The sequence below is a fragment of the Heterodontus francisci genome, chromosome 25 (assembly GCF_036365525.1).
Source record: "Heterodontus francisci isolate sHetFra1 chromosome 25, sHetFra1.hap1, whole genome shotgun sequence".
NCBI lineage: Eukaryota > Metazoa > Chordata > Chondrichthyes > Heterodontiformes > Heterodontidae > Heterodontus > Heterodontus francisci.
Genome location: NC_090395.1, coordinates 78,866,891 through 78,894,553, shown reverse-complemented (window position 1 = coordinate 78,894,553; position 27,663 = coordinate 78,866,891). Strand labels below are relative to the sequence as shown.

The following is a 27,663-nucleotide window of genomic DNA, read 5'->3' as shown; positions in this document are numbered from 1 at the left end:
TACTCAGTCTCTCCTCATAAGCCAACCCCCTCAACTCCAGAATCAACCTAGTGAACCTCCTCTGCACCCTCTCCAGTGCCAGTATATCCTTTCTCAAGTAAGGAGACCAAAACTGCACACAGTACTCCAGGTGCGGCCTCACCAGTACCTTATACAGCTGCAACATAACCTCTCTGCTTTTAAACTCAATCCCTTTAGCAATGAAGGACAAAATTCCATTTACCTTCCTAATTACTTGCTGTACCTGCAGACCAACCTTCTGCGATTCATGCACAAGGACACCTGGGTCCCTCTGCATAGCAGCATGCTGCAACTTTTTACCATTCAAGTAATAATCCTTTTTACTGTTACTCCTACTGAAATGAATGACTTCACATTTATTAACATTGTATTCCATCTGCCAGACCTTTGCCCACTCACTCAATGTATCTATGTTCCTCTGCAAGGTTTCACAGTCATCTGCACACTTTGCTCTGCCACTCATCTTAGTGTCATCTGCAAACTTTGACACCCTACACGTGGTCCCCAACTCCAAATCATCTATATAAATTGTAAATAATTGCGGTCCCAACACCGATCCCTGAGGCACACCACTAGTGACTGATTGATTGCCAACCAGAATAGCACTCATTTATCCCCACTCTCTGCTTCCTGTTAGTCAACCAATCCTCTATCCATGCTAATACTTTACCCCTGACGCCATGCATCCTTATCTTATGCAGCAGCCTCTTGTGCGGCACCTTGTCGAAGGCCTTTTGGAAATCTAGGTACACCACATCCACTGGGTCCCCATTGTCCCCCATTGCTTGTAATGTCATCATAGAATTCCAAAAATTTTGTCAAGCATGACTTGCCCTTCATGAACCCATGCTGCGTCTGCCCAACGGGACAATTTCTATCGAGATGCCCTGCTATTTCTTCCTTGATAATAGACTCAAGCATCTTCCCCGCTACAGAGGTTAAGCTAACTGGTCTATAATTCCCCATCTTTTGTCTACCTCCCTTTTTAAACAGTGGCATCACATCTGCTGTTTTCCAATCTGCTGGGACTACCCGAGTCCAGCGAATTTTGAAAAATTACCGTCAGTGCACCTGCTATTTCTCCCGCCATCTCTTTTAGTACCCTGGGATGCATTCCATCAGGGCCAGGAGACTTATCAATCCTTAGCTCCATTAGTTTGCCCAACACTACCTCTTCCGTAATAATGATTGTTCCCAGGTCCTCCCCTACGGTCGTCTCTTTGTCAGTTACTGGCATGTTATTAATGTCCTCCACTGACGACCGATACAAAATACCTGTTCAATGTCTCGGCCATTTCATCATATCCCATAACTAAATTCCCCTTCTCATCCTCTAAAGGACCAACGTTTACTTTAGCCACTCTTTTTCGCTTTATATATTTATAGAAACATTTGCTATCTGTCTTTATATTCTGTGCTAGTTTTTTCTCATGTTCCATCTTCCTTTTCTTTATAGCTCTTTTTGTAGCTTTCTGTTGACCTTTAAAGTTTTCCCAATCTTCTAGTTTCATGCTGCTTTTGGCCACTTTGTATGCCTTCTTTTTCAATTTGCTAGCCTCCCTTATTTCCTTAGACACCCATGGCAGATTACCCCTTTTCTTCCAGTCCTTCCTTTTCACTGGAATATACTTTTGCTGAGCACTTTGAAAAATTGCTTTGAAAGTCCTCCACTGCTCGTCAACTGTCCCACCGTAAAATCTTTGTTTCCAGTCCACTTTAGCCAAGTCCTCCCTCATTCTATTGTAGTCCCCCTTGTTCAAGCACAGGACCCTGGTATTGGATTTTATCTACACATTCTCCGTCTGTATTCTAAATTCAACCATACTGTGATCACTCCTTCCAAGAGGATCCCTAACCATGAGGTCATTAATTATTCCTGTCTCATTACACAGTACTAGATCTAGGATAGCTTGCTCCCTCGTCGGTTCCATTACATACTGTTCAAGAAAACTATCACGGATACACTCAACGAATTCCTCCTCAAGGCTACCCTGACTGAGCTGGTTCGACCAATCTACATGTAGATTAAAATCCCCCATGATAATTGCCGTACCATTTTTACAGGCATTAGTTATTTCTTTGTTTATTGCGCGCCCCAATGTGATATTATTTGGTGGCCTATAGACTACGCCTATCAATGACTTTTTCTTCTTAGAGTTTCTAATTTCCACCCAAATGGATTCAACCTCATTCTCCATAGAACCTATATCATCTCTCAGCACCGCCCTGATGTCGTCCTTGAGTATCAGAGCTACACCACCTCCCTTACCATCCTGTCTGTCCTTCCGAATAGTCTGGTACCCCTGGATATTTAACTCCCAGTCGTGACCAACCTGTAACCATGTCTCCGTAATGGCTACCAAATCATATTTATTCGCGATGATTTGTGCCGTTAACTCATCAACCTTGTTACGAATGCTACGAGCATTCAGGTAAAGTGCCTTTATGCTAGCTTTCTTACCCTCATGATGCCCAACATCTCTAATAATAACTCCTGAGTTATCCTTCCTTTCTGCTTCTTTCATCGTCTGCCTTGAACTTAAACCCTCCTGCACACATGTTAGCCTGCTGCTTACCTTTTTATTTATCATCATACTCCCTGTCGTTTTCCCTTCCCCCCCGAGTCACTAGTTTAAAGTCCTAGAGACCACCCTATTTATCCGTTTAGCTAGAACACTGGTTCCAGATCGTTTCAGGTGGAGACCGTCCCATCGGTACAGATCCCCCCGGTTCCAAAACTGATGCCAATGCCCCATGAAATGGAACCCCTCTTTACCACACCACTCCCTTAGCCACGTGTTTACTTCCCTAATATTCTTATCCCTAAGCCAATGTGCACGTGGCTCGGGCAGTAATCCGGAGATTGTGACCCTCGAGGACCTGTTCCTTAATTTCGCTCCTAGTGCTTTATAATCCCCAAACAGGTCCTCCATCCTAGCCTTGCCTATGTTGTTAGTCCCAACGTGGACCACAACAACTGGATCCTCCCCCTCCCGCTCCAATATCCTTTCAAGCCGGTCAGAGATGTCCTGCACCCTGGCACCGGGCAGGCAACACACCATGCGGGTCTTCCGATCCGGCTTGCAAAGGATACTATCTATCCCCCTAATTATAGAATCCCCTATAACTACCACTTGTCTTTTTGCTCCCCTCTCTTGAATGGCCTTCTGCACCATGGTGCCATGGTCAGTTGGCTCATCCTCCCCGCAGCCCTTTTCCTCATCCACACAGGGAGCAAGTATCTCGTACCTGTTGGATAAGGTCAAAGGCTGAGGCTCCTCCACTCCTGAACTCAGGATCCCCCTACCTGCCTCACTTGCAATCACACCCTGTTGTCCCTGATCATTAACTGAATTTGAATTACTTAATCTACCAGGTGTGACTGCCTCCTGAAACAAAACGTCTAGGTAACTCTCCCCCTCCCGGATGTGCCGCAGTGTTTGAAGCTCAGATTCCAGATCATCAACTCTGAGCTGGAGCTCTTCCAGCAACCAACACTTGCTGCAGATGTGGTCCCTGCCGTTCACAATGGGGTCAGCCAGCTCCCACATCATACAGCTACAGCACATCACCTGCCCAGCCATCTCTACTTAGTTAATTACTTTATTACTTTATATAAATTTATGAGTTAAATACTTTGATACTTCTCTGCTATGATCTTTTTCAAATAACCAATTAATAGATAAATCAAAAGAAGTAAGTAAAAAAAGAAAGTAAATTTTTAACCAATAACACGATACAGAAGAAATAAAAAAGCTTACCTTATCAACACACCAGAGTCCTTTTTTTTGGTTAGAGGAGGAGGGCGGGTAGGAGACACTACATGTGTAGTGTCTCGGGTTCAGCCACTGCCCAAATATATAAGTTTTTACTTACCCAGCAGTCCCCTGTTCCACAGAAACAAACGGTAATCTACTTTAGGCTGAAACTGACTTCCCAGCTGGTCACTCGCTCGCACTGCCTCTGCTTCCGAAAAAGCTGCTGCAATGACTTATGCACATATACACCAGGTCCCTCTGCTCCTGCACCCCGATTAGAATTATACCCTTTGTTTTATATTGTCTCTCCGTGTTCTTCCAAGCAAAATGAATCACTTCACATTTCTCTGCATTGAACTTCATCTGTCACCTGCCTGCCCTTTCCACCAACCTATCTGTGTCCTATTGGAGTTCTCCACTATCCTCTTCACAGTTCACAATGCTTCCAAGATGTTCCGTGTCAGTAAGACATGTCTAATTTAAACTGCAAAAAAAGGAACAGCAGAATAGAAACTTTCATGCAATTAAAGCAAAGTGTTTTAAAACTTCAAATTGGTTTTCTGCCAGGCATCTTCAAGCTTTCAAGGCTGAAGCTTATCTCTTAGAAAATTGTGCATACCTTTTCACACTTGCAAAGCAACTTTTAAAATAAAAATAAAACACCACACCAGCATCTTTAATTTAAAATATAATTAAATTTTTATATCACATTTCTGGGTGCACAATCTTAAATTGGAATGAACAGGCTCAACAATCACACTTTCTTAATTCCAAATAACTTAGAAGTTGGGGCGGCGCAGTGGTTAGCACCGCAGCCTCACAGCTCCAGTGACCCGGGTTCGATTCTGGGTACTGCCTGTGTTGAGTTTGCAAGTTCTCCCTGTGACCGTGTGGGTTTCCGCCGGGTGCTCCGGTTTCCTGCCACAGCTGAAGACTTGCAGGTTGATAGGTAAATTGGCCATTGTAAATTGCCCCTAGTGTAGGTAGGTGGTAGGGGAATTGAGGGGATGTGGTAGGAATATGGGATTAATGTAGGATTAGTATAAATGGGTGGCGGATGGTCAGCACAGACTCGGTGGGCTGAAGGGCCTGTTTCAGTGCTGTATCTCTAAATAAATAAATAAAGTATTGATTTCTGTAATGGGTTATGAATTCAAAGTTCCAAATCTTTTTTTTTTAAATGCTCATTCTCATCTTCCTGTTGTTTCAACTGACTTTTATTTTCCTGAGAGTCAATCATGGCTGCGCCAGCGTTCAAGTTAGAGACTTGTTGCTGTTGTAACAGAGCTTGTGGCACAGCTCCAAATCTCTAATCCCCGATTCAGTCGCTCAAACTCTTTATCTTTCTGATTAGCGGTCTCTTGGATCTGCTGAATGCTGTAAGTCAGAAGGTTTTTTTGCATTCTCTATCTTTAACTACTTCTGGCCTATCTTATCTTGAATGAACTCTATAACTTCCTTGTATTTCTCCTTGAAGACCAGTTTAACATCTTCAGACAACATGACTTATTCCCTTTATATATTCTCGTATAAGTGCCTTTGATGACTGGTGAGTCCGTTAAGGTCTCCATACTCCGCAAAAGGGTTTTCCCTCCCAAGACGTGTTAGCCAGTCTCGCGAACTTGAGATCCTCCTTTCCTCCCAAAAAACGTTCACAATGTGCCAAGCCCCATCTGGGTTGTAAGAATGTATGATTTGATAAGATAGGGGTGATTTATACCCCCTTTTAAGGTGGGAACAGACTTGGCAGCACAAAGCTTGTTATGAATCAACTTTATTGAGATAAAGGTAAAGACAAGTTTAAGTTTTCAGATATACCATAGTCTCAAACTCAGACAGTGATTAACAGCCTAACACAGATATTGCCCATATTAAAGACTGGACGGCAGAGCGCACAGCTCTTTCTTTCGCAGTTTTTGGTCGGTCTGTCATGTTTCTTGTTCAAAAATTCTCTACTGTATAGTGTCAAAGACGAGACTTTTAATCTGGCAGCTTTCCAATTATTCTTTCCCTCTCCCAATCAGTAATTAGTTTTGCATTAAAGGGTGCCTTTCTTAACCAACCAAGGATCATTTTGTGATGGTTGCTAACCTTTCGAATTTGCACAAGTAGTACCCCTTTGTGTTGACTACTTTATCTCAATGTTTTTACATTTCGAGGTTCCTTATCTCACTACACAGAAGCTGTTTTCACTGACTGCTCTCAAGGGCTCACCCTTTTATTGCAAGTAAGCATTTTAAAACTTGACATAATCTCCCAGAATCCCTCTACCTTGGCATCTATACTGTGCCCTATTTCCTAAGTTTATACTACAACAAAGGTTTCTAATAAAGCTAAATGTTAGTTTGCAATAAGTCAATTGATAGTTGATAGCTAGATTTAGTACTCTGGTTAGTAGCTTTTAGTAATCTAATAATCTTACAGGGCGATTTAATAGAGGTGTTCAAAATTATAAGAGGTTTTGATAAAATAAATGAGAAACTGTTTCTAGTGGTAGAAGAGTTGACAGAAGAACCAGAGGAGGGAGAATATGTCTGACACAGCAAGTTGTTTATGATCTGGAATGTGCTCGCTGAAAAGGCAGTGGAAGCAGATTCAGTAGTAACTTTCAAAAGGGAATTGTATGAATACTTGCAAAGGACAACATTTATAGGGCTATGGTGAATGGCCTCCATCTGTGCCATATGATTCTAACCATGGATCTGTTGGTAGATCAATCCAGGGACATGGTGATTTTGCTCATGTACTATGACAATGAAACAACCATTAATAACACAATAAAATTATTCAGGTGACTGTAAGCCTAGAGAATGTTGCAGCATCAGGGTGCATGATGGCAGCATGTGGATGTCCCTCCTCAACTCTGCTGGTTTATAGCTGCGTCAGATGATCTAGACCCATGTGTTATAATATTGACGTGATATTGCCATACCAATTTGATGTGTAGTGATGCAAAGAAATCAGACATGGTTCTGCCAAATGAGGATACTTTGTGATCACTAAGACTGACCATGCTCAGATGAGTCAACTTGTTGATGTAAGGATTGACAACAAAACCAAGCGTGCGTTTCATTAATCACAGAGTGCTTACCATGATGCATCCTCCATTTTATTTGTTTTGTGCTACCAAGTTATTTAAAATTATTGAAAGTCAAATGATTTCCCTGGCATAAGTCACTGCATAATTCATCTATTGTACATGAAGCATAGTCATAGAGCGATACAGCACCGATCGAGGCCCTTCGGCCCAACGAATCCGCACCGACCATCAACCACCCATTTATACTAATCCTACATTAATCCCATATTTTCCCTCTCACATCCCCACCTTCCCTCAATTCTCCTACCACCTACCTACACTAGGGCAATGTTTTTACAATGGCCAATTTACCTATCAACCCGCAAGTCTTTGGCATGTGGGAGGAAACCGGAACACCCGGAGGAAACCCACTTGCAGACTCCACACGGGCAGTACCCAGAACCGAACCCGGGTCGCTGGAGCTGTGAGGCTACGGTGCTAACCACTGTGCTGCCCTTTTGAGATGTTTGAGAAGTATGATGGGATGTTCTATAAATATAATTTTTTTTGATTATATACCCAGAATTTCACATCAGAGCCAACATTTGAAGCAGTTTAAAACATTTGAGACATGATGAAGCAAACTTTAGCATGCCTTAACTTTGCAGAGGAATTACTAATTTAAGTATTGAGAAAAAAACTTAAAATGTGTTATAAAAAAATTACAAAGTATTTTTTATAATCACTAAAAGGAACTGAATGTTGATACAAATAATTGGAATACCTTTGAGCTTAACTTTGAGGATTAAGTGGCAGAAACTGTTCCTGGCCATTCTGGGCACAAAGAAAATGTCTCCAGTCCTGTGGAGATGGGCCGCATAGCTGGCAGGATGTAATGTTGTCCTACAAGGGTCTGTGTTGGGGTCTCAGCTATTCACCATATTTATTAACGACTTAGATGACCGCATAGAGATCACATATCCAAGATTGTCGGTGATACAAAGATGGACGACTTGTAAGCAGTGCAGATGGAAGCACCTAATTGCAAAGCAATATTAATAGATTAAGCGATGAGCAAAACTTGGCAAATAGATTTCAATGTAGACAAGTGTGAGGTCACGCACTTCAGAGTTAAAAAATGATAGATCAGAGTACTTTGTAAATGTTAAAAAGCTAAAACCAATAGAGGTCCAAAGGGACTTCAAACTGATGAAGCTACAACACAGGACTACATGTATGCTAAACAGTGGTTACAGCATATGATAGAGCAAAACGATCCCACAGCCAGTGGATCAGATCAAAGCTGTACAATCCTGCTAAATCCAATTGTGAATTGTAGTAGACAATTAAACAACTAACCAGAGGAGGTTCTAAAACATTCCCATCCTCAATGATGGGGGAGCACAGCACATCAGTGCCAAAGACAAGGCTGAAACATTTACAGCGATCTTCAGCTAGAGGTGCTAAATAGATGATCCATCTTAGCCTCTCGAGGTCTCCAGCACCACAGATGGCAATTTGATTCACTCCACGTGATAACAAGAAATAGCTGAAGGCCTCAGTGAGATTGTTAATGTGAAAAATACTTGATATGAACCCCAAGACCAATTTCAAGAATTACACAAGGTTTCACATTTTAAGATTTTTATTACAAAAACTAAACTAAAAGAAATCCCCATTAACTAAAAAGTACTTCGTAAGTTGATACTGCAGATTACAAATAAAGATAGTTTCTTATTAAAATTCACACCACATTTAAACCTTGCACAATCCTTTTTGATGGCAAAATCATTTGTGGTTAAAAGCCCCAAACTCCTTCCAGTAGCAATGGATTGGATCTCCCAGATCTTTTTAAAACTCAGTGTCCTCTGTGCTCACCTCTCTGAGCAGTTCAGACCTGGGCATCCGAGAATAAGGCAATTCCTGGTGATCCTACTTCTCTGCAAGCTTCAACTTTCAAAATGGGTTTGTGATTTTTAAAAGTTTAAGATGGAGTCCGGAAGGTCAGGTGACTTCATATCCACTTTGCGAAAGGACAAGATGGAAGTCTTGTACCAGGACAACAGAGAACACAGATCAAAGACTTTTGTTTTGAAAAAAAACAGATTGCAGGGGTAACACCTGAAGAACAATGGATTTTACCCTCCCAGACTTTTGGATCGCAGGCCAGGGAGTCTGTGATTCTGAATCTGCAAATGTGCCACGCAGCTGTTAACAGCTGGGAGCAATGGAAGGCCATTTAAAACATAATCATGTTACAAAATCCAGTGTTCGTAACAATTGGATACAGCAAAGGCTATTGGCCCTGACAACATCCCAGCTGTAGCAATGACCGCATGCTCTAAAACTAGCTATGCCCCTAGCCAAGCTGTTCTAGTACAGCTTTTACACTGGCATCTACTTAACAATGTGGAAAATTGCCCAGGTAGAACCTGTCCACAAAAAGCAGGACAAATCCAATCCAGCAAATTATGGCCCATTAGCCTACTCTCAATTATCAGCAAAGTGATGGAAGGTGTCATTGACAGTGCTATCGAGAAGCACTTGCTCAGCGATAACCTGTTTACCAATGCTCAGTTTGGGTTCCACCAGGGGAACTTGGCACCAGACTTCGTTACAGCCTTGGTCGCAACATGGATAAAAGAGCAGAGTTCCAGAGGTGCGCGTGACTGACCTTGTCTTCAGGGCAGCATTTGACCAAGTGTGGTATCAAGGAGCCCTAGCAAAATTGAAGTCAGTGGGAATCGGGGAAACTCTCCACTAGTTGGAGTCATACCCAACACAAAGGAAGATAGTTGTGGTTGTTGGAGGTCAATCATCTCAACCCCAGGACATCACAGCAGAGTTCCTCAGGGTAGTGTCCTCGGCACAACCATCTTCAATTGCTTCATCAATGACCTTCCCTCTGTATAAGGTCAGAAGTGGGGATGTTCGCTGATGATTGCACAATGTTCACCATTCGTGACTCCTCAGATACTGAAGCAATCAATGTCCACATGCAGTAAGACCTGGGCAACACTCAGGCTTGGGCTGATAAGTGACGAGTAACATTCATGACACACTAGTGCCAGCCAATGACTATCTCCAACAGGACAGAATCTACCCATCCTTGAAATTCATTGCTTTTTTTATTCATTTATGGGATGTGGGTGTCACTGGCCAGGCCAGCATTTATTGCCCATTCCTAATTGCCCTTGAGAAGGTGGTGGTGAGCTGCCTTCTTGAACCGCTGCAGTCCATGTGGGGTAGGTATACTCACAGTGCTGTTAGGAAGGGAGTTCCAGGATTTTGACCCAGCGACAGTGAAGGAACGACAATATAGTTCCAAGTCAGGATGGTGTGTGACTTGGAGGGGAACTTGTAGGTGGCGGTGTTCCCATGCATTTGCTGCCCTTGTCCTTCTCGTTGGTAGAGATCGCGGGTTTGGAAGGTGCTGTCTGTGGGGTCTTGGTGCGTTGCTGATTACTGTCGCTGAATCCCACACCATTAATATCTTAAGTTACCATTGACCAGAAACTTAACTGGACCAGCCACATAAATGGTGTGGCTACAAGAACAGGTCAGAGGCTGGAAATTCTGTGGTGCGTAACTCACCACCTGATTCCCCAAAGTCTCTCCACCACCAACAAGGCACGCCAGGAGTGTGATGGAATTTCTCCACTTGCCTGACTCCAACAATACTCGAAGGTCGACACCATCCTGGACAAAGCAGCCAGCTTCATCAACACCCCATTCACTCCCTCTACCACCGACCTACAGTGGCAGCAGTGTGTACCATCCACAAGATGCACTGCAGCAACTCATCAAGGCTCCTTCCGCAGCAGATTTCAAACCCGCGACCTCTGCCACCTAGAAGAACTATGGCAGCCGACGCTTGGGAACACCAGCACCTGCAAGTACTCCTCTAAACTGTGCTATTTCCTAAATTGGTACTATATCGCTGTTCCTTCACTGTTGCTGGGCCATAAACCTGGAACTCCCTTCCTAACAGCCCTGTGGGTGTACCTACACCACATGGACTGTAGCAATTCAAGAAGGCGGCTCACCACCACATTCTCGAGGGCAGTTCGTGGTGGGCAACAAATGCTGACCTTGCCAGCAATAGTCACATGCCATGAACAAAAAAAAACTATGATATTAGAGATTGTACAATATTGTAAATCTTCTTGAAAAGGTAGATGAGGGAAATGGTGAGAATAAGACGAGGGTCACGTTTAAACTAGTAAAAGCCAAACCTAGAACCAATGGTGTTCTCTTCCACACACAATGGAATCCCGGATAGGAAGGTGGAGTTGAAAAACTATTAGAATTCGCAATAGCAGAACTTTGAGTTCTTAGCAGATAAGCAAAGATTGCTCATATAATCTTCCTCGGTCTTATCCCATGATCTTGATTTACATGCTTTGATTGGGAATGATAAGCTAGATGAGTGGAAAGGCCTTCCTCATCTGAACGTAACTTTATTCATTGTAAAAGTATCTGCAATAGTCGCTCTGCAAATGTGTATTTGGGTGCCACATGTAAGAACGTCTGAGTTTCTCTATGAAGGAATTAATAACAATGCACGTTTAAATTGAATCCACCATACAGTAGAATCTATTATAGTGATCACTTGCAAACTGTGTAACTACTGAAATTATTGGCCACAAAAATTAGTTTGGGGACTAAAATTGTCATGTAGATGTTAGGTTGGTTCACTGGTGAAATTTATACACCTTACAACTTCTTTGTTACAATTTTTAACACCTTCAAAGCTGAGAAAATTAAATCTTGGGATTTAGGATAATTTTGGTAAAATTGAAAATAGTCCAGTGACAACTTAGAAATTTGAGATTCCTTGAGGTGTTCATAGCAGTGCTTATATATAGTGTTGTCACACTTAAATCGATTCATCCAATTTATCTTCTCAAATAGCTCCTGTTGCTAGCACTATCACCACCAGTTACAAAGCTGCAACTATCAGCCCTTCACCCAGTTTTGCACAGCTGAGAAGTGCTCTTTTCAGACACAACCCATTTTGAAGGATGCAATCTCTAATGTTTGTTTTTCCACATTTCAAGTAGATGGAACAGCAATGTTCAGCCATTCCTTTACTAATGGCACTGAATAGTTCTTCCATTGAGATCTTGAGCAGTCTATCAGAGAAATTTTATAGTGAGACACTGCTATATTTGTGTAAATACAAAGTCTGTCTTGAAAAATATATCTTATGGAACCAAGATAGTTAAAAATGTTCCCTCCTTAACTGTTGTCAGCTGCTTAGTGACATATTTTGGTTTCTTTGACTGAGAGTCCTTAATATTGATTTTTTTTTTGCCGCATCTAGGAAGCCGGTGATAACAACCAGTTCTGCTGGAGGAATCTCTTTTCCTGCATAAACCTTCTTCGAATCCTCAATAAACTGACCAAATGGAAACATTCAAGGACAATGGTGCGTCTATGGATGTCAACTCTACAGTTAGAAACACTTCATAATTCTTTCGGGTCGTAGAAGCAATAGCCTCTATTTTTAATAAAACTTAGTAATGAAAAGAGCAATGTTGCAAGTGCTTGAAATACACAACCAATTCACACATGGTCGAGATGCTGATACACTTGCTGCATATCTCTAACTGATGCTGATTCTTTCATACTGGCATTGTTGTGAGATTTGAGTGGCGCCATTTCAGTCAGTGTGAAAGCTGAAACCTTAAAAAGGAAAGGAAAATGATTGCTCAGGGAGCCTGAAATTGCTTTTGCCTTCCGTTTGTTAAAAGATCCCTTGGAAAAGGTCTATTTTCTACAATGTTACATTCAGTGTTTTTATAATAAAATACTACATTCAATCTTTACAATGAAGAATGACAAAGACAAAGGATACTTTAATGCTTGTCAGTAAGTCATATAAGTGGCTTTCAGCAGCTTCTAGATATGAGGACTCACCATGGCCCGTAATATTTATTACAACACTAAGTAACAACTGTAAACTATCAATGTAAAATCATTTTAGAAATCTATGGTAGCTGCACATTTGGGAATTTAAGCACTTCTCAAATTGGAGTTTGAGAAATGGGGTTATATGTAAAATACTATGTTGCAAGGAGGAGCATTTAAAAAGGGGACATACTGTCGTCCATTGCCTTCAGTGAGTATCAGTTCATGTCTTCATTATACAGATGCTGGTAGTGTTTAAGTCGGCTCCAATCCTGAAACGAGCACTCAAGGTGAAACAAGCCATGATGCAATTATATGTTCTGAAGCTGCTGAAGGTGCAGACCAAATACCTGGGCCGCCAGTGGCGGAAGAGTAATATGAAGACAATGTCCGCAATCTACCAAAAGGTGCGTCATCGACTGAATGATGACTGGGCTTTTGGAAATGGTATGTGGCTCATATTTGCAATTCTGTAATGTAACAAATTAGAAATATAAATCTTGTTCTCTTTAATTCTTTCTACACAGAGATCAAAAGGCTGATGCTATAGTTAATTATAGTTAATTATCTCATCTGTTCATGTAGAAAGCACGTAGAAAGTTCTACATGGGAAGGGCCAGTAAGGACCTAATCTTGGGGAATGAAGTAATACAAGTGGTCGAAGTGTCAGTGGGGGAGCATTTCGGGGATAGTAACCATAAGGTAGATATGGAAAAGGACAAAGATGGACCGGAAATAAAGATACTGAATTGGGGGAAGGCCAATTTCAATATGATAAAACAGGATCTGGCTAAAATGGACTGGGAGCAGCTACTTGTCGGATAGTCTACATCAGACCAGTGGGCGTCATTAAGAAAGGAAATAGTGAGAGTTCAGAGCCAACATGTTCCCGTAAAGGTGAAGGGTAGGACTAACAAGTCCAGGGAACCCTGGATGTCAAGGGATATAGAGGCTTGGATAAGGAGAAAAGGAGGCTTATGGCAGATTCAGAGGACTGAAAACAGCAGAAGCCCTAGAGGAGTCTAGAAAGTGTGGGGGGTACTTAAAAAGTAATTGAGAGCGCAGAGGAGGCATGAAAAAACACTGGTGAGCAAGATAAAGGAAAATCCCAAGGTGTTTTATAAGTATATCAAGGGCAAGAGGATAGCCAGGGAAAGAGTAGGGCCCATTAGGGACTAAAGTGGCAATCTGTGTGTGGAGCCGGAGGACAGAGGTGAGGTTTTAAATGATTACTTTTCATCTGTGTTCACTATGGAGAAGGGCGATGTAGGTGTACAGATCAGGGAGGGGGATTGTGATGTACTTGAACAAATTAGCATTGAAAGGGAGCAGGTATTAGCGCGATTAAAAGTGGATAAATCCCCAGGCCCAGATGAGATGTACCCCAAACTGTTATGTGAGGCAAGGGAGGAGATAGCGGCTCTGACACAAATTTTCAAATCCTCCCTGGCTACAGGAGAGGTGCCAGAGGACTGGCGAGTAGCGAATGTGGTATCATTATTCAAGAAGGGTAGCCAGGATAAACCAGGTAATTACAGGCCAGCGAGTCTAACATCAGTGGTAGGGGAAACTATTGGAAAAAATTCTGAGGGACAGGATTAATCTCCACTTGGAGAGGCAGGGATTAATCAAGGATGGTCAGCATGGCTTTGTCAGGGGAGATCATGTCTAGCAAATTGAATTTTTTGGGGAGGTGACTCGGTGTGTAGATGAGGGTATAGCAGTTAATGTAGTCTACATGGACTTCAGTAAGGCTTTTGATAAGATCCCGCATGGGTGATTGGTTAAGAAGGTAAGAGCCAATGGGATCCAAGGTAATTTGATAAATTGGCTTAGTGGCAGGAGGTATAGTGTGGTTGTCAAGGGATGTTTTTGCGATTGGAAGCCTGTGACCAGTGGTGTACCGCAGGGATCGTGCTGGGACCCTTGCTGTTTGTCGTCAACATTAATGATTTAGATGTGAATACAGGAGGTATGATCAGTAAGTTCGCAGTTGACACGAAAATTGGTGGTGTCGTAAATAGTGAGGAGGAAAGTCTTCTATCACAGGACGATATAGATGGGCTGGTAAAATGGGCAGAGCAGTGGCAAAGGGAATTTAATCCTGAGAAGTGTGAGGTGAAGCATTTTGGGAGGACTAATGCAAGGGAATATACAATGGATGGTAGGACCCTAGGAGTTACAGAGGGTCAGAGGGACCTTGGTGTACTTGTCCATAGATCACTGAAGGCAGCAGCACAGGTAGATAAGGTGGTTAGGAAGGCACATGGGATACTTGCCTTTATTAGCCGAGGCATAGAGTATAAGAGCAGGGAAGTTATGATGGAGCTGTATAAAATGCTAGTTAGGCCACAGCTGGAGTACTGTGTATAGTTCTGGTCGCCACGCTATAGGAAAGATGTGATTGCACTGGAGAGGGTGCAGAGGAGATTCACCAGGATGTTGCCTGGGCTGGAGCATTTCAGCTATGAAGAGACACTGGATAGGCTAGGGTTGTTTTTCTTAAAGCAGAGAAGGCTGAGGGGGGGACATGATTGAAGTATACAAAATTATGAGGGGCATTGATAGGATAGATAGGAAGAAACTTTTTCCCTTAGCGGAGGGGTCAATAACCAGGGGGCATAGACTTGAGGTAAGGGCAGGAGGTTTAGAGGGGATTTGAGGAAAAAAATTTCACCCAGAGGGTGGTTTGAATCTGGAACGCACTGCCTGAATGGGTGGTAGAGGCAGGAACCCTCACAACATTTAGAAAGTATTTAGATGGGCACTTGAAATGCCATAGCATACAAGGCTACGGGCCAAGTGCTGGAAAATGGGATTAGAATAGTTAGGTGCTTGATGGCCGTCATGGACACGATGGGCCTAAGGGACTGTTGCTGTGCTGTATAACTGTTACTTTTGACAAGTAAATCACCTCTTTACAAGCTACAATGGTTGGGATAGTTTTAGAATTGATGGATTCATTAAAGAGACAGAGAAGAGAGAAACTTAGAATTGCCTTGCCGCAGCACTCAAACTGCTACTCATGCAATGAATTACTTTGAAGTGCAGTCACTTGTTATGAAAGTCAATGCAGTAGCCAATTTGTATGCACCAAGATCTCTCAAATAGCAGTTTGATTTGTTTTGGGGATGTTAGTTAAGTGATAAATGTTGGCCAGGACACTGAGACTACTTGTGCTTGAAAGGAAGCCATAGAATTCTTAAAATGCACCTGAACTGTAGAACACAGAGCTGAGTTCTGTTTTAACACCACATCCAAAGCTGACTGTTTTCCAATGAAGTACTTAAACAGTATCACCCACCTCGACTATCTGCTGAATCCAGAGTTGCACCCTTAATTTATTTCGAGTTACTCTTTCTGTGGGACATTGGCATCGTTGACCAGGCCAACATTTATTGCCCATGCCTCCTTGAGAAGGTGGTTGTAAACCTCCTTCCTGAACTGCTGCAGTCCGTTTGGTAAAGTTCTCCCTCAGTAGACCTTCACGTGGACTGGGGTGAAGGTATACAATGAGATATAGGGGCCAGAGAACGGACTGAAATCCAGGACTTGCCTGGGTTTCCAGCCCAATTATGCTGAAATGCATCATCTAGGCTGACCCTGCAGAGGAATATGAAGGTAGTGCTACATGGTTGGTGTTGCATTCATTTAGATGAAACATTAAATTTAGGTGCAAGTTCAAGTGGATTTTTTTTTTAGCTCTGTATGCTTAATGGGAAAATGGTGGAGTTGGCATTCTGGAATGATGAGGTCAAGGGGCTACCTTCATACGAACCTGCATGGTGAAGACTTTCTATCCTATCAAAAGCTAAATAATTGACAAATCGTGAAGCTTGATTTTCCAAAGTCCATTTTAAACAAAAAATAGTTTCAAATTTAATTTTCTAATTTTCAAAAATGTTATTTTTAGATCTTGACGCCCGCCCGTGGGATTTTCAGGCAGAGGAATGTGCATTGAGAGCCAACATTGAGCGGTTTAATAGTCGCAGATATGACAAAAATCCAAGCAATCCTGATTTTGCTCCAGTGGATAACTGTTTGCAGAGTGTCCTGGGACAGCAGCTGGTGCTGCCAGAAGAATTCCAGATGAACTATGACCTTTGGCTTGAGAGGGAAGTGTTCTCGAAGCCAATCAGCTGGGAGGAGCTTCTGCAGTAATTTCCAACTTTATTCTGTATCAAATGCGTTTTGTGACTGTGTAATAAGTTAAGTCACTGTCTTCATGAACTTAGGTTTTGTAGGCTGAGACTGTACTGTTAAATTCATCACCATGTTGATGAGAATCATAGCTGAGTTTCTTTCCATCTATTATATGTGGTGCTGAGACCAAATGTCAAACCCCTAGCACCTGTTGAAAAGTGCCTATGTGGACATTGGGAGGGATATCATTGGGCTTGTGATGGCTCCTATGGTTAAATAAATTGCTTAGACTCGCACATGAACTAGTACTTGGATGAGGTACCAGAGGACAACTATACCTCCAAGAATCAAGGCCTTCAGGAGAGATGAGAAAATTGAAAGGGGGAGCAATTGAGTACATTTTAAGCCACTGGGAATTAAATGACTGCTCACTAGCTGTCGTGAACAAGTAGATCTGAAGAAAAAGCAGTAAAATACTGCTTTGTACTTGTGTCTATTACTTGTTGCTAAAATTAACCAAGAATTGCACCCAGGTGGCAATAAAGGGAACTAATTAGTAGCTACCATCCCTGTTGAGCTTCAGGTCAGATGAAAATGATGTGTGAATCGTTTACTGTTTAATGGTCTGTTTCTGGATGGTCTGCCATAAGCTTTTTCTTCTGTTTTAATTGTTGGCATTGAATGAAAGTGTAAGCTGTTTGAGATGACTGCCTTCGAATTATTTTTTATTTTCATGCTCGCATCTCAATTTTGATAATCATAGCATCTAACAATTAACTTTCTCACTCCAGGGATCTTAAAACTGTGGAATTCCTCATTTTTTTGTCAACTTACTCCTGCAATCTATCAAATTTAAAAATCTACTTCCTGATTCACTTCATCTCCTCTTGTACTTGCTTCATCTTCAGATGTATTATGGGTCGTAACCCTTCACCTTTGCTTCTTAAACATAAAGAGCTGAATAGTGGGACATCAGTAACTGAAGCACTTGTAGCATTGTTGTCTTGGTGTATACTTTGTATTGTTCCTTTTTAATTACATATATAAGAAGGTTTTCTGGCCCTAGTACAGAGATCTTGGACAAAATGAACTGAATCTTGATTGTATGACTTAGTGTTGTATTTCTGCATTGTTTAGACAGTCATGACCAAAGTCAAACACCTGTTTTAAGAGCAAAATTCCAAGGGACCCATTTATTCCCACTATATAGAATTCCAGTGGATCAGATTATTGTTGACGTCTACTTTATAGAATTCCAATAGACCAAACCATTTGTAGAGAAATGCAGTGAGTTAAACTCTTCCCATTCACTCCCATTTTGATGGGAGAATTCTGATGAATCAAACCCCCTCCCATTCATTCCCAATGTATAGAATCCTAATGGGTTAGATTGCTTCCCATTCACTACTTCTGGTGCACAATTCATGATCTAAATGCAGAGTCCAGGCATATTTAGTGATCTGTACACCCATTCTAATTCCGAATGGGCTTTTTCCAATGTCAAGCACACTGAAAATCATTACACTACTTGACAGATCTTTTAAAAGATTAATTGCTGTTTTATAATGTATTTTAGTTTGATGCTTTTTTGTGGTCACTCAATTTGCTGAATACATTATTTAATCAAGGGTGATGCAGAGATGTGACTATTTCTTTTTCTCACCAAGCTAGTTATGAACTTGTCAAGGAGTTGAGCCTATCCTTGAAAACCCAACAGAGTGAAATTGAGTGACTTAAAATGACAATTATGGTGAAAAACAATTGAAAGGGACATGAACGATTGTGATACTTTGAAAAGTTTCCTTAACCGTAAGGTTAAGGTATTGCAGCTTTTATAAAGCAAACTAGAAAATGAGTTGCTTCCAGTATTGCAGAATATAAACTGTTGTGACTTCAGTGAGACCGTTAACGTTAAAATGCGATATGAACCCCTAGACCAGTTTAAAGAATTACACGACAAGATTTCATCTTTTAAGGCTTTTACTATAACAACTAAACTAAAGGAAATCCCCATTAACTAAATAGTACTTTTTAAGTAGCACAAATTACAAAGAAAGGTATTTTCTTTACTTATTGAAACACTTGAAAACCTCACGCCACACTTATATGTTACACAGCACTCTTTGGCAAAGTCTTTGCGGTTAAAAGTCCCAAACTCCTCCCAGTTGCAATGGGTTGGATCTCCCAGACCTTTCTCAAAGTCAATGCCCTCTTCGCTCGCTTCTCCAAGCACTTTCAATTTGGGCGTCCGTGAATAAGGCGATCCCTGGTGATCTTGCTGGTCTTATACTTCTCTGCAAACTTCAATTTTCAAAACGAGTTCAAGTCTTCTCAGCCTTTCACTGTATCTGTCTTCTCTGAGGGAGGTATTCCCTCCCTCTTGAGGTTGCCATTGCTGGTTGTCTTCCTTTCTACAGCACGTCTGCCTTCAGAAAATCTGTTTAAATTTATCTGGAATCGCAAGTTAATAGCCTATTCTTTTCCAATGTACAAAGTCCATAAGTCTAGTTTCAGCAGCACCACCCGGACATTTCATTGTTTCCAGGTGTTAGCTGCCATGCACATTTGCATTGCTCAGAATCACTGACTCCTTGTTAAAGTCTGGGAGGGTGAAACCCATTGTTCTTCAGGTGTTATACCCCTGCAGTCTCTGCTTTTCAAAGAAAGTCTGATCTGTGTTCTCCATTGTCCTGGTAACCAAGATTTCTGTCTTGTCTTTAAACAAAGTTGATGTGAGGTCACCTGACTTCTCTGACTCCATCTTAAACTTTTAAAAATCACAGTTTTTAATATGCAATCATGTCACAAAGTCCAGTGTTCATTATAAAACCTTAACTGGCCGCAAAGCTTTTCAATAATATCTTCTTTGGAAAGGGATCGGAGTGGGAAAGTAAGTGAAATGTTATTGTTACCTAGCTAACTATTATTATGTGGGTAACAAATTGAGAATTTTGGACGGTACACTGAACTGAGAATGATTTAGCAAATCACTGCCCTGGAGTGCACTCCTACATGCATCTTGACTGCCCTGATTTAATCACAACATCTTAGTTTTGCAGGTCAGTTTCAACAATTGCAGTGCAATCTGACCAAAACTGCCTAGCAATCACTTCACTGTTAATTATCAAAATAACAGAACTAAGAATGGAAAATGCTACAAAAATGCAGCAAATCAGACAGCAATTGAGGATCATTAACCTGTTATTTTTTAAGGTGTTTACTGATCTCCATATTCCAGTATTCAATTTTTAAAAAAATCTGCGTTAGGAAATGTGGGCCAGGATAAATTTAGAGAATTCCCAGGCCTATATGTATTAGCGGTATCCCAGCATATTTAGATTTCTGTTTTAAAGAAACTCATTTTTTCATGCAACTCACTCTAATCCCTGCAGATCAGTGATGTACATTACTCAATGTAGCTGTAACACATTGCTTCCTAAATCTCTGTTTAATGTACACAACAAATCGACAGGTACTGTAGACATATGTTCACATGTGACCTTAAAGAGCAAATCAATCATAGGAACAAAATAGATCCCTTGATGCATAGGACCATTCTGTCCTACAGAATACAATCGCATTGCATTCCTTTTTTATATAGATTTGTCCTAATATTAGGTATTGACATTTAACACAAGGTTTTATTGTATATATATATATTGAACATATAAGTTGTATATACTTGAAAATATTAGCATTGAAAGGGAGGAAGTATTAGCTGTTTTAGCGGGCTTAAAAGTGGATAAATCCCCAGGCCCAGATGAGATGTATCCCTGGCTGATAGGTGGGGCAAGGGAGGAGATAGGGGCTCTGACACAAATTTTCAAATTCTCTCTGGCGACAGGAGAGGTACCAGAAGATTGGAGGACAGTGAATGTGGTATCATTATTCAAGAAGGATAACAGGGATAAACCAGGTAATTACAGGCTCGTGAGTCTAACATCAGCGGTAGGGAAACTATTGGAAAAAATTCTGAGGGACAGGATTAATCTCCACGTGGAGAGGCAGGGATTAATCAGGGATAGCATATCTTTGTCAGGGTGCGATCATGTCTAATTAACTTAATTGAATTTTTTGAGGCAGTGACTGGATGTATAGATGAGGGTAAAGCAGTTGTAGTCTACATGGACTTCAGTAAGGCTTTTGATAAGGCTCCGCATGGGAGATTGGTTAAGAAGGTAAGAGCCCAAGGGATCCAGGGCAATTTGCCAAATTGGATCCAAAATTGGCTTAGTGGCAGGCGACAGAGGGTGATGGTGGAGGGTTGTTCTTTGCTATTGGAAGTCTGTGACCAGTGGTGTATCGCAAGGATTGGTGCTAGGGCCCTTGCTGTTTGTAGTGTACATTAATAATTTAGACGTGAATATAGGAGGTATGATCAGTAAGTTCACAGATGACACTAAAATGGGTGGTGTCGTAAATAATGAGGAATGTCTTGGATTACAGGACAATATAGATGGGCTGGTAAGTTGGGCGGAGCAGTGGCAAATGGAATTTAATCCTGAGAAGTGTAAGGTGAAGCATTTTGGGAGGACTAACAAGGTAAGAGAATATACAATGGATGGTAGTACCCTAGGAAGTACAGAGGGACCTTGGTGTACTTGTCCATAGATCACTGAAGGCAAAAGCACAAGTAGATAAGGTAAGGTGGTTAGGAAGGCATATGGGATACTTGCCTTTATCAGACGAAACATAGAATATATTAGGGCGGCGCAGTGGTTAGCACTGCAGCCTCACAGCTCCAAGGACCCGGGTTCGATTCTGGGTACTGCCTGTGTGGAGTTTGCAAGTTCTCCCTGTGACTGCGTGGGTTTTTGCCAGATGCTCCGGTTTTCTCCCACCGCCAAAGACTTGCAGGTGATAGGTAAATTGGCTGTTGTAAGTTGCCCCTAGTGTAAGTAGGTGGTAGGGAATATGGGATTACTGTAGGGTTAGTATAAATGGGTGGTTGTTGGTCGGCACAGACTTGGTGGGCCAAAGGGCCTGTTTCAGTGCTGTATCTCTAAATAAAATAAGAGCAGGGAGGTTATGATGGAGCTGTATAAAATGCTAGTTAGGCCACAGCTGGAGTACTGTGTACAGTTCTGGGCACCACACTATAGGAAGGATGTGATTACACTGGAGAGGGTGCAGAGGAGATTCACCAGGTTGTTGCCTGTGCTGGAGCATTTCAGCTATGAAGAGAGACTGAGAAGGCTAGGGTTGTTTTCCTTAGAGCAAAGAAGGCAGAGGGGGGACCTGATTGAGGTATGCAAAATTATGAGGGGCATTGATAGGTTAGATAGGAAAAAACTTTGTCCCTTAGCGTAGAGGTCAATAACCAGGGGGCATAGATTTATGGTGAGGGGCAGGATTTTTCGAGGGGTTTTGAGGAAAAGTTTTTCACCAGAGGGTGGTTGGAATCTGGAATGCACTGCCTGAAGAGGTGGTAAAGGCAGGAACCCTCACAACATTGAAGAAGTATTTAGATGGGCACTTGAAATGCCATAGCATACAAGGCTATAGGCAAGTGCTGGAAAATGAGATTAGAATAGTTAGGTGTTTGATGGCCGTCAAGGACACAATGGGCCGAAGGGCCTGTTTCTGTGCTGTATAACTGTTCGTAAAATTGGTCATTTCTGTAAATTTTTTCTATTTGTTACTGAATTTTATTGGAGTTGTACTTTTCCCCCTTCATGATGTCTGGATTCTTTTTCGTTGTGGGCCATTCACATTTTGAGAATAATGTTACTAAATTTTGGAATGGCTGGAGTCCTGATCATGAAATGTTAAACTTTTTCTTTAGTCAATGGCTTAAATGTTCCCAATGTTTGTTTCAAGGAAACTGCGACTCAACCAAGACTGATTGATAGAAGAGCAGTTGAACAATGCAGCTGCAGTGGAAGGTTGAGCTGGATGTCATCAGCATTCATGTGGAAGCTTAGGCGCCATTTGTAGATGCTGCTGCTAAAGTGTAGCATGTAGATGTGGAAGAGGCGAGTGTCAAGGATGGATCTGTACTACGGAGATGGCCTGCAGCTGAACCAGATGGGAGCAAGGTCATAGCTAAAACTGAAAATATGATTGTAGAAACAATGTGAAGAGAGTGGAGAGTTACAAATAATGGTAAAACTTAAGCTAAAGATGAGAAAGGAACCTATTGGGTGGAAATTGCACAGGCTCTGACCACCATCGCAATCAAGCTGTCATCTTGATCCACTGCAGTCCATGTTGTGTAGGTACACCCACAGTGCTGTTGGGGAGAGAATTCCAGGATGACAGTGATCTAGTGCCAAGTCAGGAAGGTGTGTTGCTTGGAGGGGCACTTGCAAGTCGTGGTGTTCACACGTGTCTGCTTCCCGTTCTTCTAGGTAGAGGTGGTAGGTTTGGAAGATGCTGTCAGTGGAGGCTTGGCAAGTTGCTGCAGTGTATCTGGTCTATGGTACACACTGCTGCCACTATGCCCCAGTGGTGGAGGGAGTGAATGTTTAAGGTGGTAGATGGGGGCTGATCAAGCGGGCTGCTTTGTCCTGGATGGTGTTGAGCTTAACTCATCCTCAATTCATCTAGTTTGTTGAGTGTTGTTGGAGCTGCACTTATCTGGCAAATGGAGAGTATTCCATCACACTCCTGACTTAAGTCTTGTAGGTAGTGGACTGGCTTTGGGGATTTAGGAAGTAAGTTACTCACCACAGAATTCCCAGCCTCTGAACTTTTTTAGCCCCAATATTTATATTGCTGGTCCAGTTAAGTTTCTGGTCAATGGTAACACCCAGGCTTTTGATGGTGTGGGATTCAGTGATGGTAATGCTGTTGAATGTCAAGGGTAGGTGGTTAGATTCTCTCATTGGAGATGGTCATTGGCACTTGTGTGGCACGAACGTTACTTGCCACCTATCAACCCAAGCCTGAATATTGTCCAGGTCTTGCTACTGCAGGCATGGATTCCTTCATTATCTGATGAGTTGCAAATGGTATTGAACACTGCAATCATCAGCGAACAACCCCACTTCTGACCACCTGATAGAGGGAAGGTCATTGATGAAGCAGCTGAAGATGGTTGGGCCGAAGGCACTACCCTGAGGAGCTCCAGCAGCAGTGTCCTGCGGCTGAGATAATTGGGCTCCAACATCGACATCATCTTCCTTTGTGCTAGGCATGACTCCAACAGTAGAGAGATTTCCCCTGATTCCCACTGATTTCAATTTTGCTAGAGCACCTTGATGCCACACACTGAAATGCTGCCTTGAAGTTGAGGGCAGTCACTCTCACCTCACCTCTGAAATTCAATTCATTTGTCCATGTTTGGACTAAGGCTGAAATGAATTCGAGCTGAGTAGCCTTGGCAGGACCCAAGCTGAGCATCAATGAGAAGACTATTGCCATTTGACAGCACTGTCAACTGCACTCTTCCATCACTTTGGTGATTGATAGACTGTTGGGAAGTTAATTGATTGGATTTTCCACATTACCGGGTAGATGCCAGTGCTGTAGCTGTACTGGAACAGCTTGGCTAGGGCTATGGCTAGTTATGGAACACAAGTCTTCAGTGCTACAGCTGGGATATTTTCAGTGCTCATAGCCTTTTCAGTATCTAGTGTTGATGGCCCACAGCACCTGATGGATGCCTAGTTTTGAGCCGCTAGATCTGTTCTGAATCTATCCCATTTAGCACAGTGGTAATGCCACACAATACAGCGGAGGGTATCCTCAGTGTGAAGATGGGTCTTCGTCTTCACAAGGACTGTGCAATGGTCATTGCACCAATACTGTTATACACGGATGCATCTGTAACAGGTAGATTGGTGAGGGCAAGCTCAAATAGGTTTTTTTCCCTCTTGGTGCTCTCACCACCTGCCGCAGGCCCAGTTTGGTGGATGTGTCCTTTCGGACTCGGCCAGCTCAGTTGTTAGTGGCGCTGCTGAGCAACTTATGGTGATGGACATTGAAGTTCCCCACCCGGAGTATATTCTGTGCCTTTGCTGCCCACAGTGCTTCCAAGTGATGTTCAACCTTGAGGAGTACTGATTCATCACCTGAGAGGGGGCAGTAATCCGATTTCTTGGCCCATGTTTGGGCTGATGCCATGAGACATCATGGGATTGTGTGTCAATGTTGAGAATTCCCAGGGCCGTTGCCTCACAACTGTGTTGCCACCCCTCCTGTCCCGATGGCAGCGCAGACCCTGCGATGGTGATTGAGGAGTGTGGGACATTGACTAAGTTATGATTCGATGGGTATGACTATACCAGACTGTTGCTTGACTAGTCTGTGCAGAGGTTCTCTCAGTTTTGGCACAAGTTCCCAGATGTTAGTGAGGAAGACTGGGCAGAGTGTGTCTTTGTCGCTTCTGGTGCTTGGGTCAATGCCAGGTGGCTCGTCCAGTTTTATTCTTAGACTTTTCTGTAGCTGCAACTAAGTGGCTTGCTAGGCCATTTGAAAGCATTGTTAAGGCCAACCACATTACTGTGGGTCTGGAGTCACATGTAGCCTAGGCCAGGCAAGGACAGTGGATTTCCTTCCCTGAAAGGCATTAGGAATCAGATGGGTTTTTACAACAATCCAGTAGTTTCATGATCATTACGGATTCTAGCTTTTTATTCCAGATTTATGAATTAATTGAATTTAAATTCCCCCAGTTGCGCTATGGTACATTTGGCTGGGCCTCTGAATTACTAGTCCAATAACAACATCACCACTATGCTACTGTTCCCTTTTGTCCCTCATAAGAGACTGTTAGCTAAAGTAGAAACTCATGGAATCAAGGACAAATCATCAGCCTTGATAGGAGATTGGCTCAGGAGAAGGAGACAGCAAGTTAGGATAATGGGCAAGTGCTCAAATTGACAGGGTGTCACTCATGATGCCGTGCAGGGATCTGTATTGGGGCTTTAACTATTCACTATTTATTAATGACTTGGATGACTGGATAGGAAGCTGATGACACAAAGATGGATGGCATTGTAAGCAGTGTAGATGGCAGCAGAAAATTGCAAAGATATATTGATAGATTAAGTGAATGGGTAGAAGTGTGACAAATGGATTTCAGTGTAGGCAAGAGTGAGGTCATCCACTTGGGATCTAAAAAGGTTAGTTCAGAGTTCTTTCAAAATGGTGCAAAGATAGGAACAATGGAAGACCAAAGAAACTTGGGTACATGTAAGTAGCTTATTAAAATGCCATGAACAGATACAGAAGATAATCGAAGACTAACGGAATGCTGGGCTTTATATCTGGAGGACTAGAATACATGGGTAGAAATCATGCTTCAGGCATACAAGGGCTGGTTAAACCACATCTGGTGTACTGTGTTCAATCTGGGCACCAAACCTTAGGAAGGATATATTGGCCTTGGAGGGAGTGCAGTGTTAATTTACTAGAATGATATCTGGACTCCAAAGTTTAAATTATGAGATGTGATTACACAAACTTGGGTTGAATTTATTAGAGTTTCGAAGATTGAGTGATTTGATAGAAGTTTTCAAGCTATTAAGGAGAATTGATAGGGCAGATAGAAACTATTTCTGCTGATTGGGGAGTCTAGGAGAAGGGTGCAGCTTACAAATTAGAGCCAGACCTTTCTAGAGGAAAATTAGGAAACACTTCTACCCACAAAGGGTTGTAAAAGCTTGGAAAACTCTTCCACAAACAGCAGTTGATGCTAGATCAATTATTAGATTTTTGTTAACTGAAGGTACTAAGGGATATGGAGCAAAGGCAGGTTCATGAAAATTGGCCACAGATCAGCATTGATCATAGAGTCATAGTCATTACTGAACAGATGGAGGCCATTCAGCCCATCAAGACCATGCTGGTTCTCTGTAAAGCAATCCAGTCAGTCCCATTACCCTGCTCTGTCCTGTAGCCCTGCAAATGTATTTCCCTCAAATGCCCATCCAGTTTCCTTTTCTTTGTAGGCAGCAAATTCCAGGTCATTACCACTCGCTGCGTTAAAAAATTGTTCCTCACTTTTTCCCCCCTACATCTCTTGCCCAAAACCTTAAATCTGTGTCCCCTCATACTTGTATGATCAACTAACATCGGAACAACTTTTCTTTGTCTACCTTACTGTCATAATCTTGTTCACTTCTGTCAAATCTCCCCTCAACCTCCTTTGCTCCAAGGGGAACAACCCCAGCTTCTCCAACTTAACCTTATAGCTAAAATCCCTCATTCCCGGATGCGTTTTAGTAAATTCTGACTGCACTTTTCAAAGGACCCTCACATCCTTCCTAAAGTATGGTGACCAGAACTGAACGCAATACTCTAATTGTGGCTAACCAGAGCTTTCAAAAGGTTCAGCATAACTTCCCTGCTTTTGTATTCAAAACCTCTTATTTATAAAGCCCATGATCCCATATGCTTTTCTAACTACTCTCTCGATGAGCTGGATTTTACCCTCGGCGGACGGGAATTCGCCACCGACTTTTGCGTCTAGCCCGGGGATCTCTCCCGTATTTTACGGATATCCGGGCTTTAATTGTGCCGAGTCGGGACTTCCACCCAATTGAGGGAGGAGGTCCCACCTCCGTGAGCTGCCGGCCAATTAGCGGGCCTGTAGCTCTTAGTCCCAGCCAACGTCATGGACCCTAGAGAGTGGGTAAGTTGGGCATGCCACACCAGGGGGATCGGTTGTGCCCTGGTGAGGCAAGGTGGTCGTTTGGGGGAGGGGGCATCCTGGGTCCCGGGGGTGGGTTGGAAGGCAGGGGCGACCCTCAATCAGGCACCTTGAGTGGCCTTTCACGCCCCCAGCATGCCCACTTGCCACAGGTAAAATACCTGTGGAGGCGGGCGAGGGCCCTTAAGTGGACCCTGCCCGACCCCTGTAAA

At 42.5% G+C, this 27,663-nt stretch overlaps 1 protein-coding gene across 2 annotated transcripts in view; it reads left to right on the top strand.

Annotated features, from left to right (window-relative positions):
- The window catches only part of LOC137384010 (striatin-interacting protein 1 homolog), a 223,875-nt gene extending 205,915 nt beyond the window's left edge, over positions 1-17,960 (top strand). For both annotated transcript variants that reach the window (XM_068057577.1, XM_068057576.1), the window contains exons 19-21: positions 12,125-12,229; positions 12,954-13,158; positions 16,625-17,960. In XM_068057577.1, the coding sequence (XP_067913678.1) occupies positions 12,125-12,229; positions 12,954-13,158; positions 16,625-16,872 (558 nt within the window). In that variant the 3' untranslated portion in view covers positions 16,873-17,960. The remainder of the gene's footprint in view (positions 1-12,124; positions 12,230-12,953; positions 13,159-16,624) is intronic.
- The last annotated feature ends 9,703 nt before the right edge of the window (positions 17,961-27,663 follow it).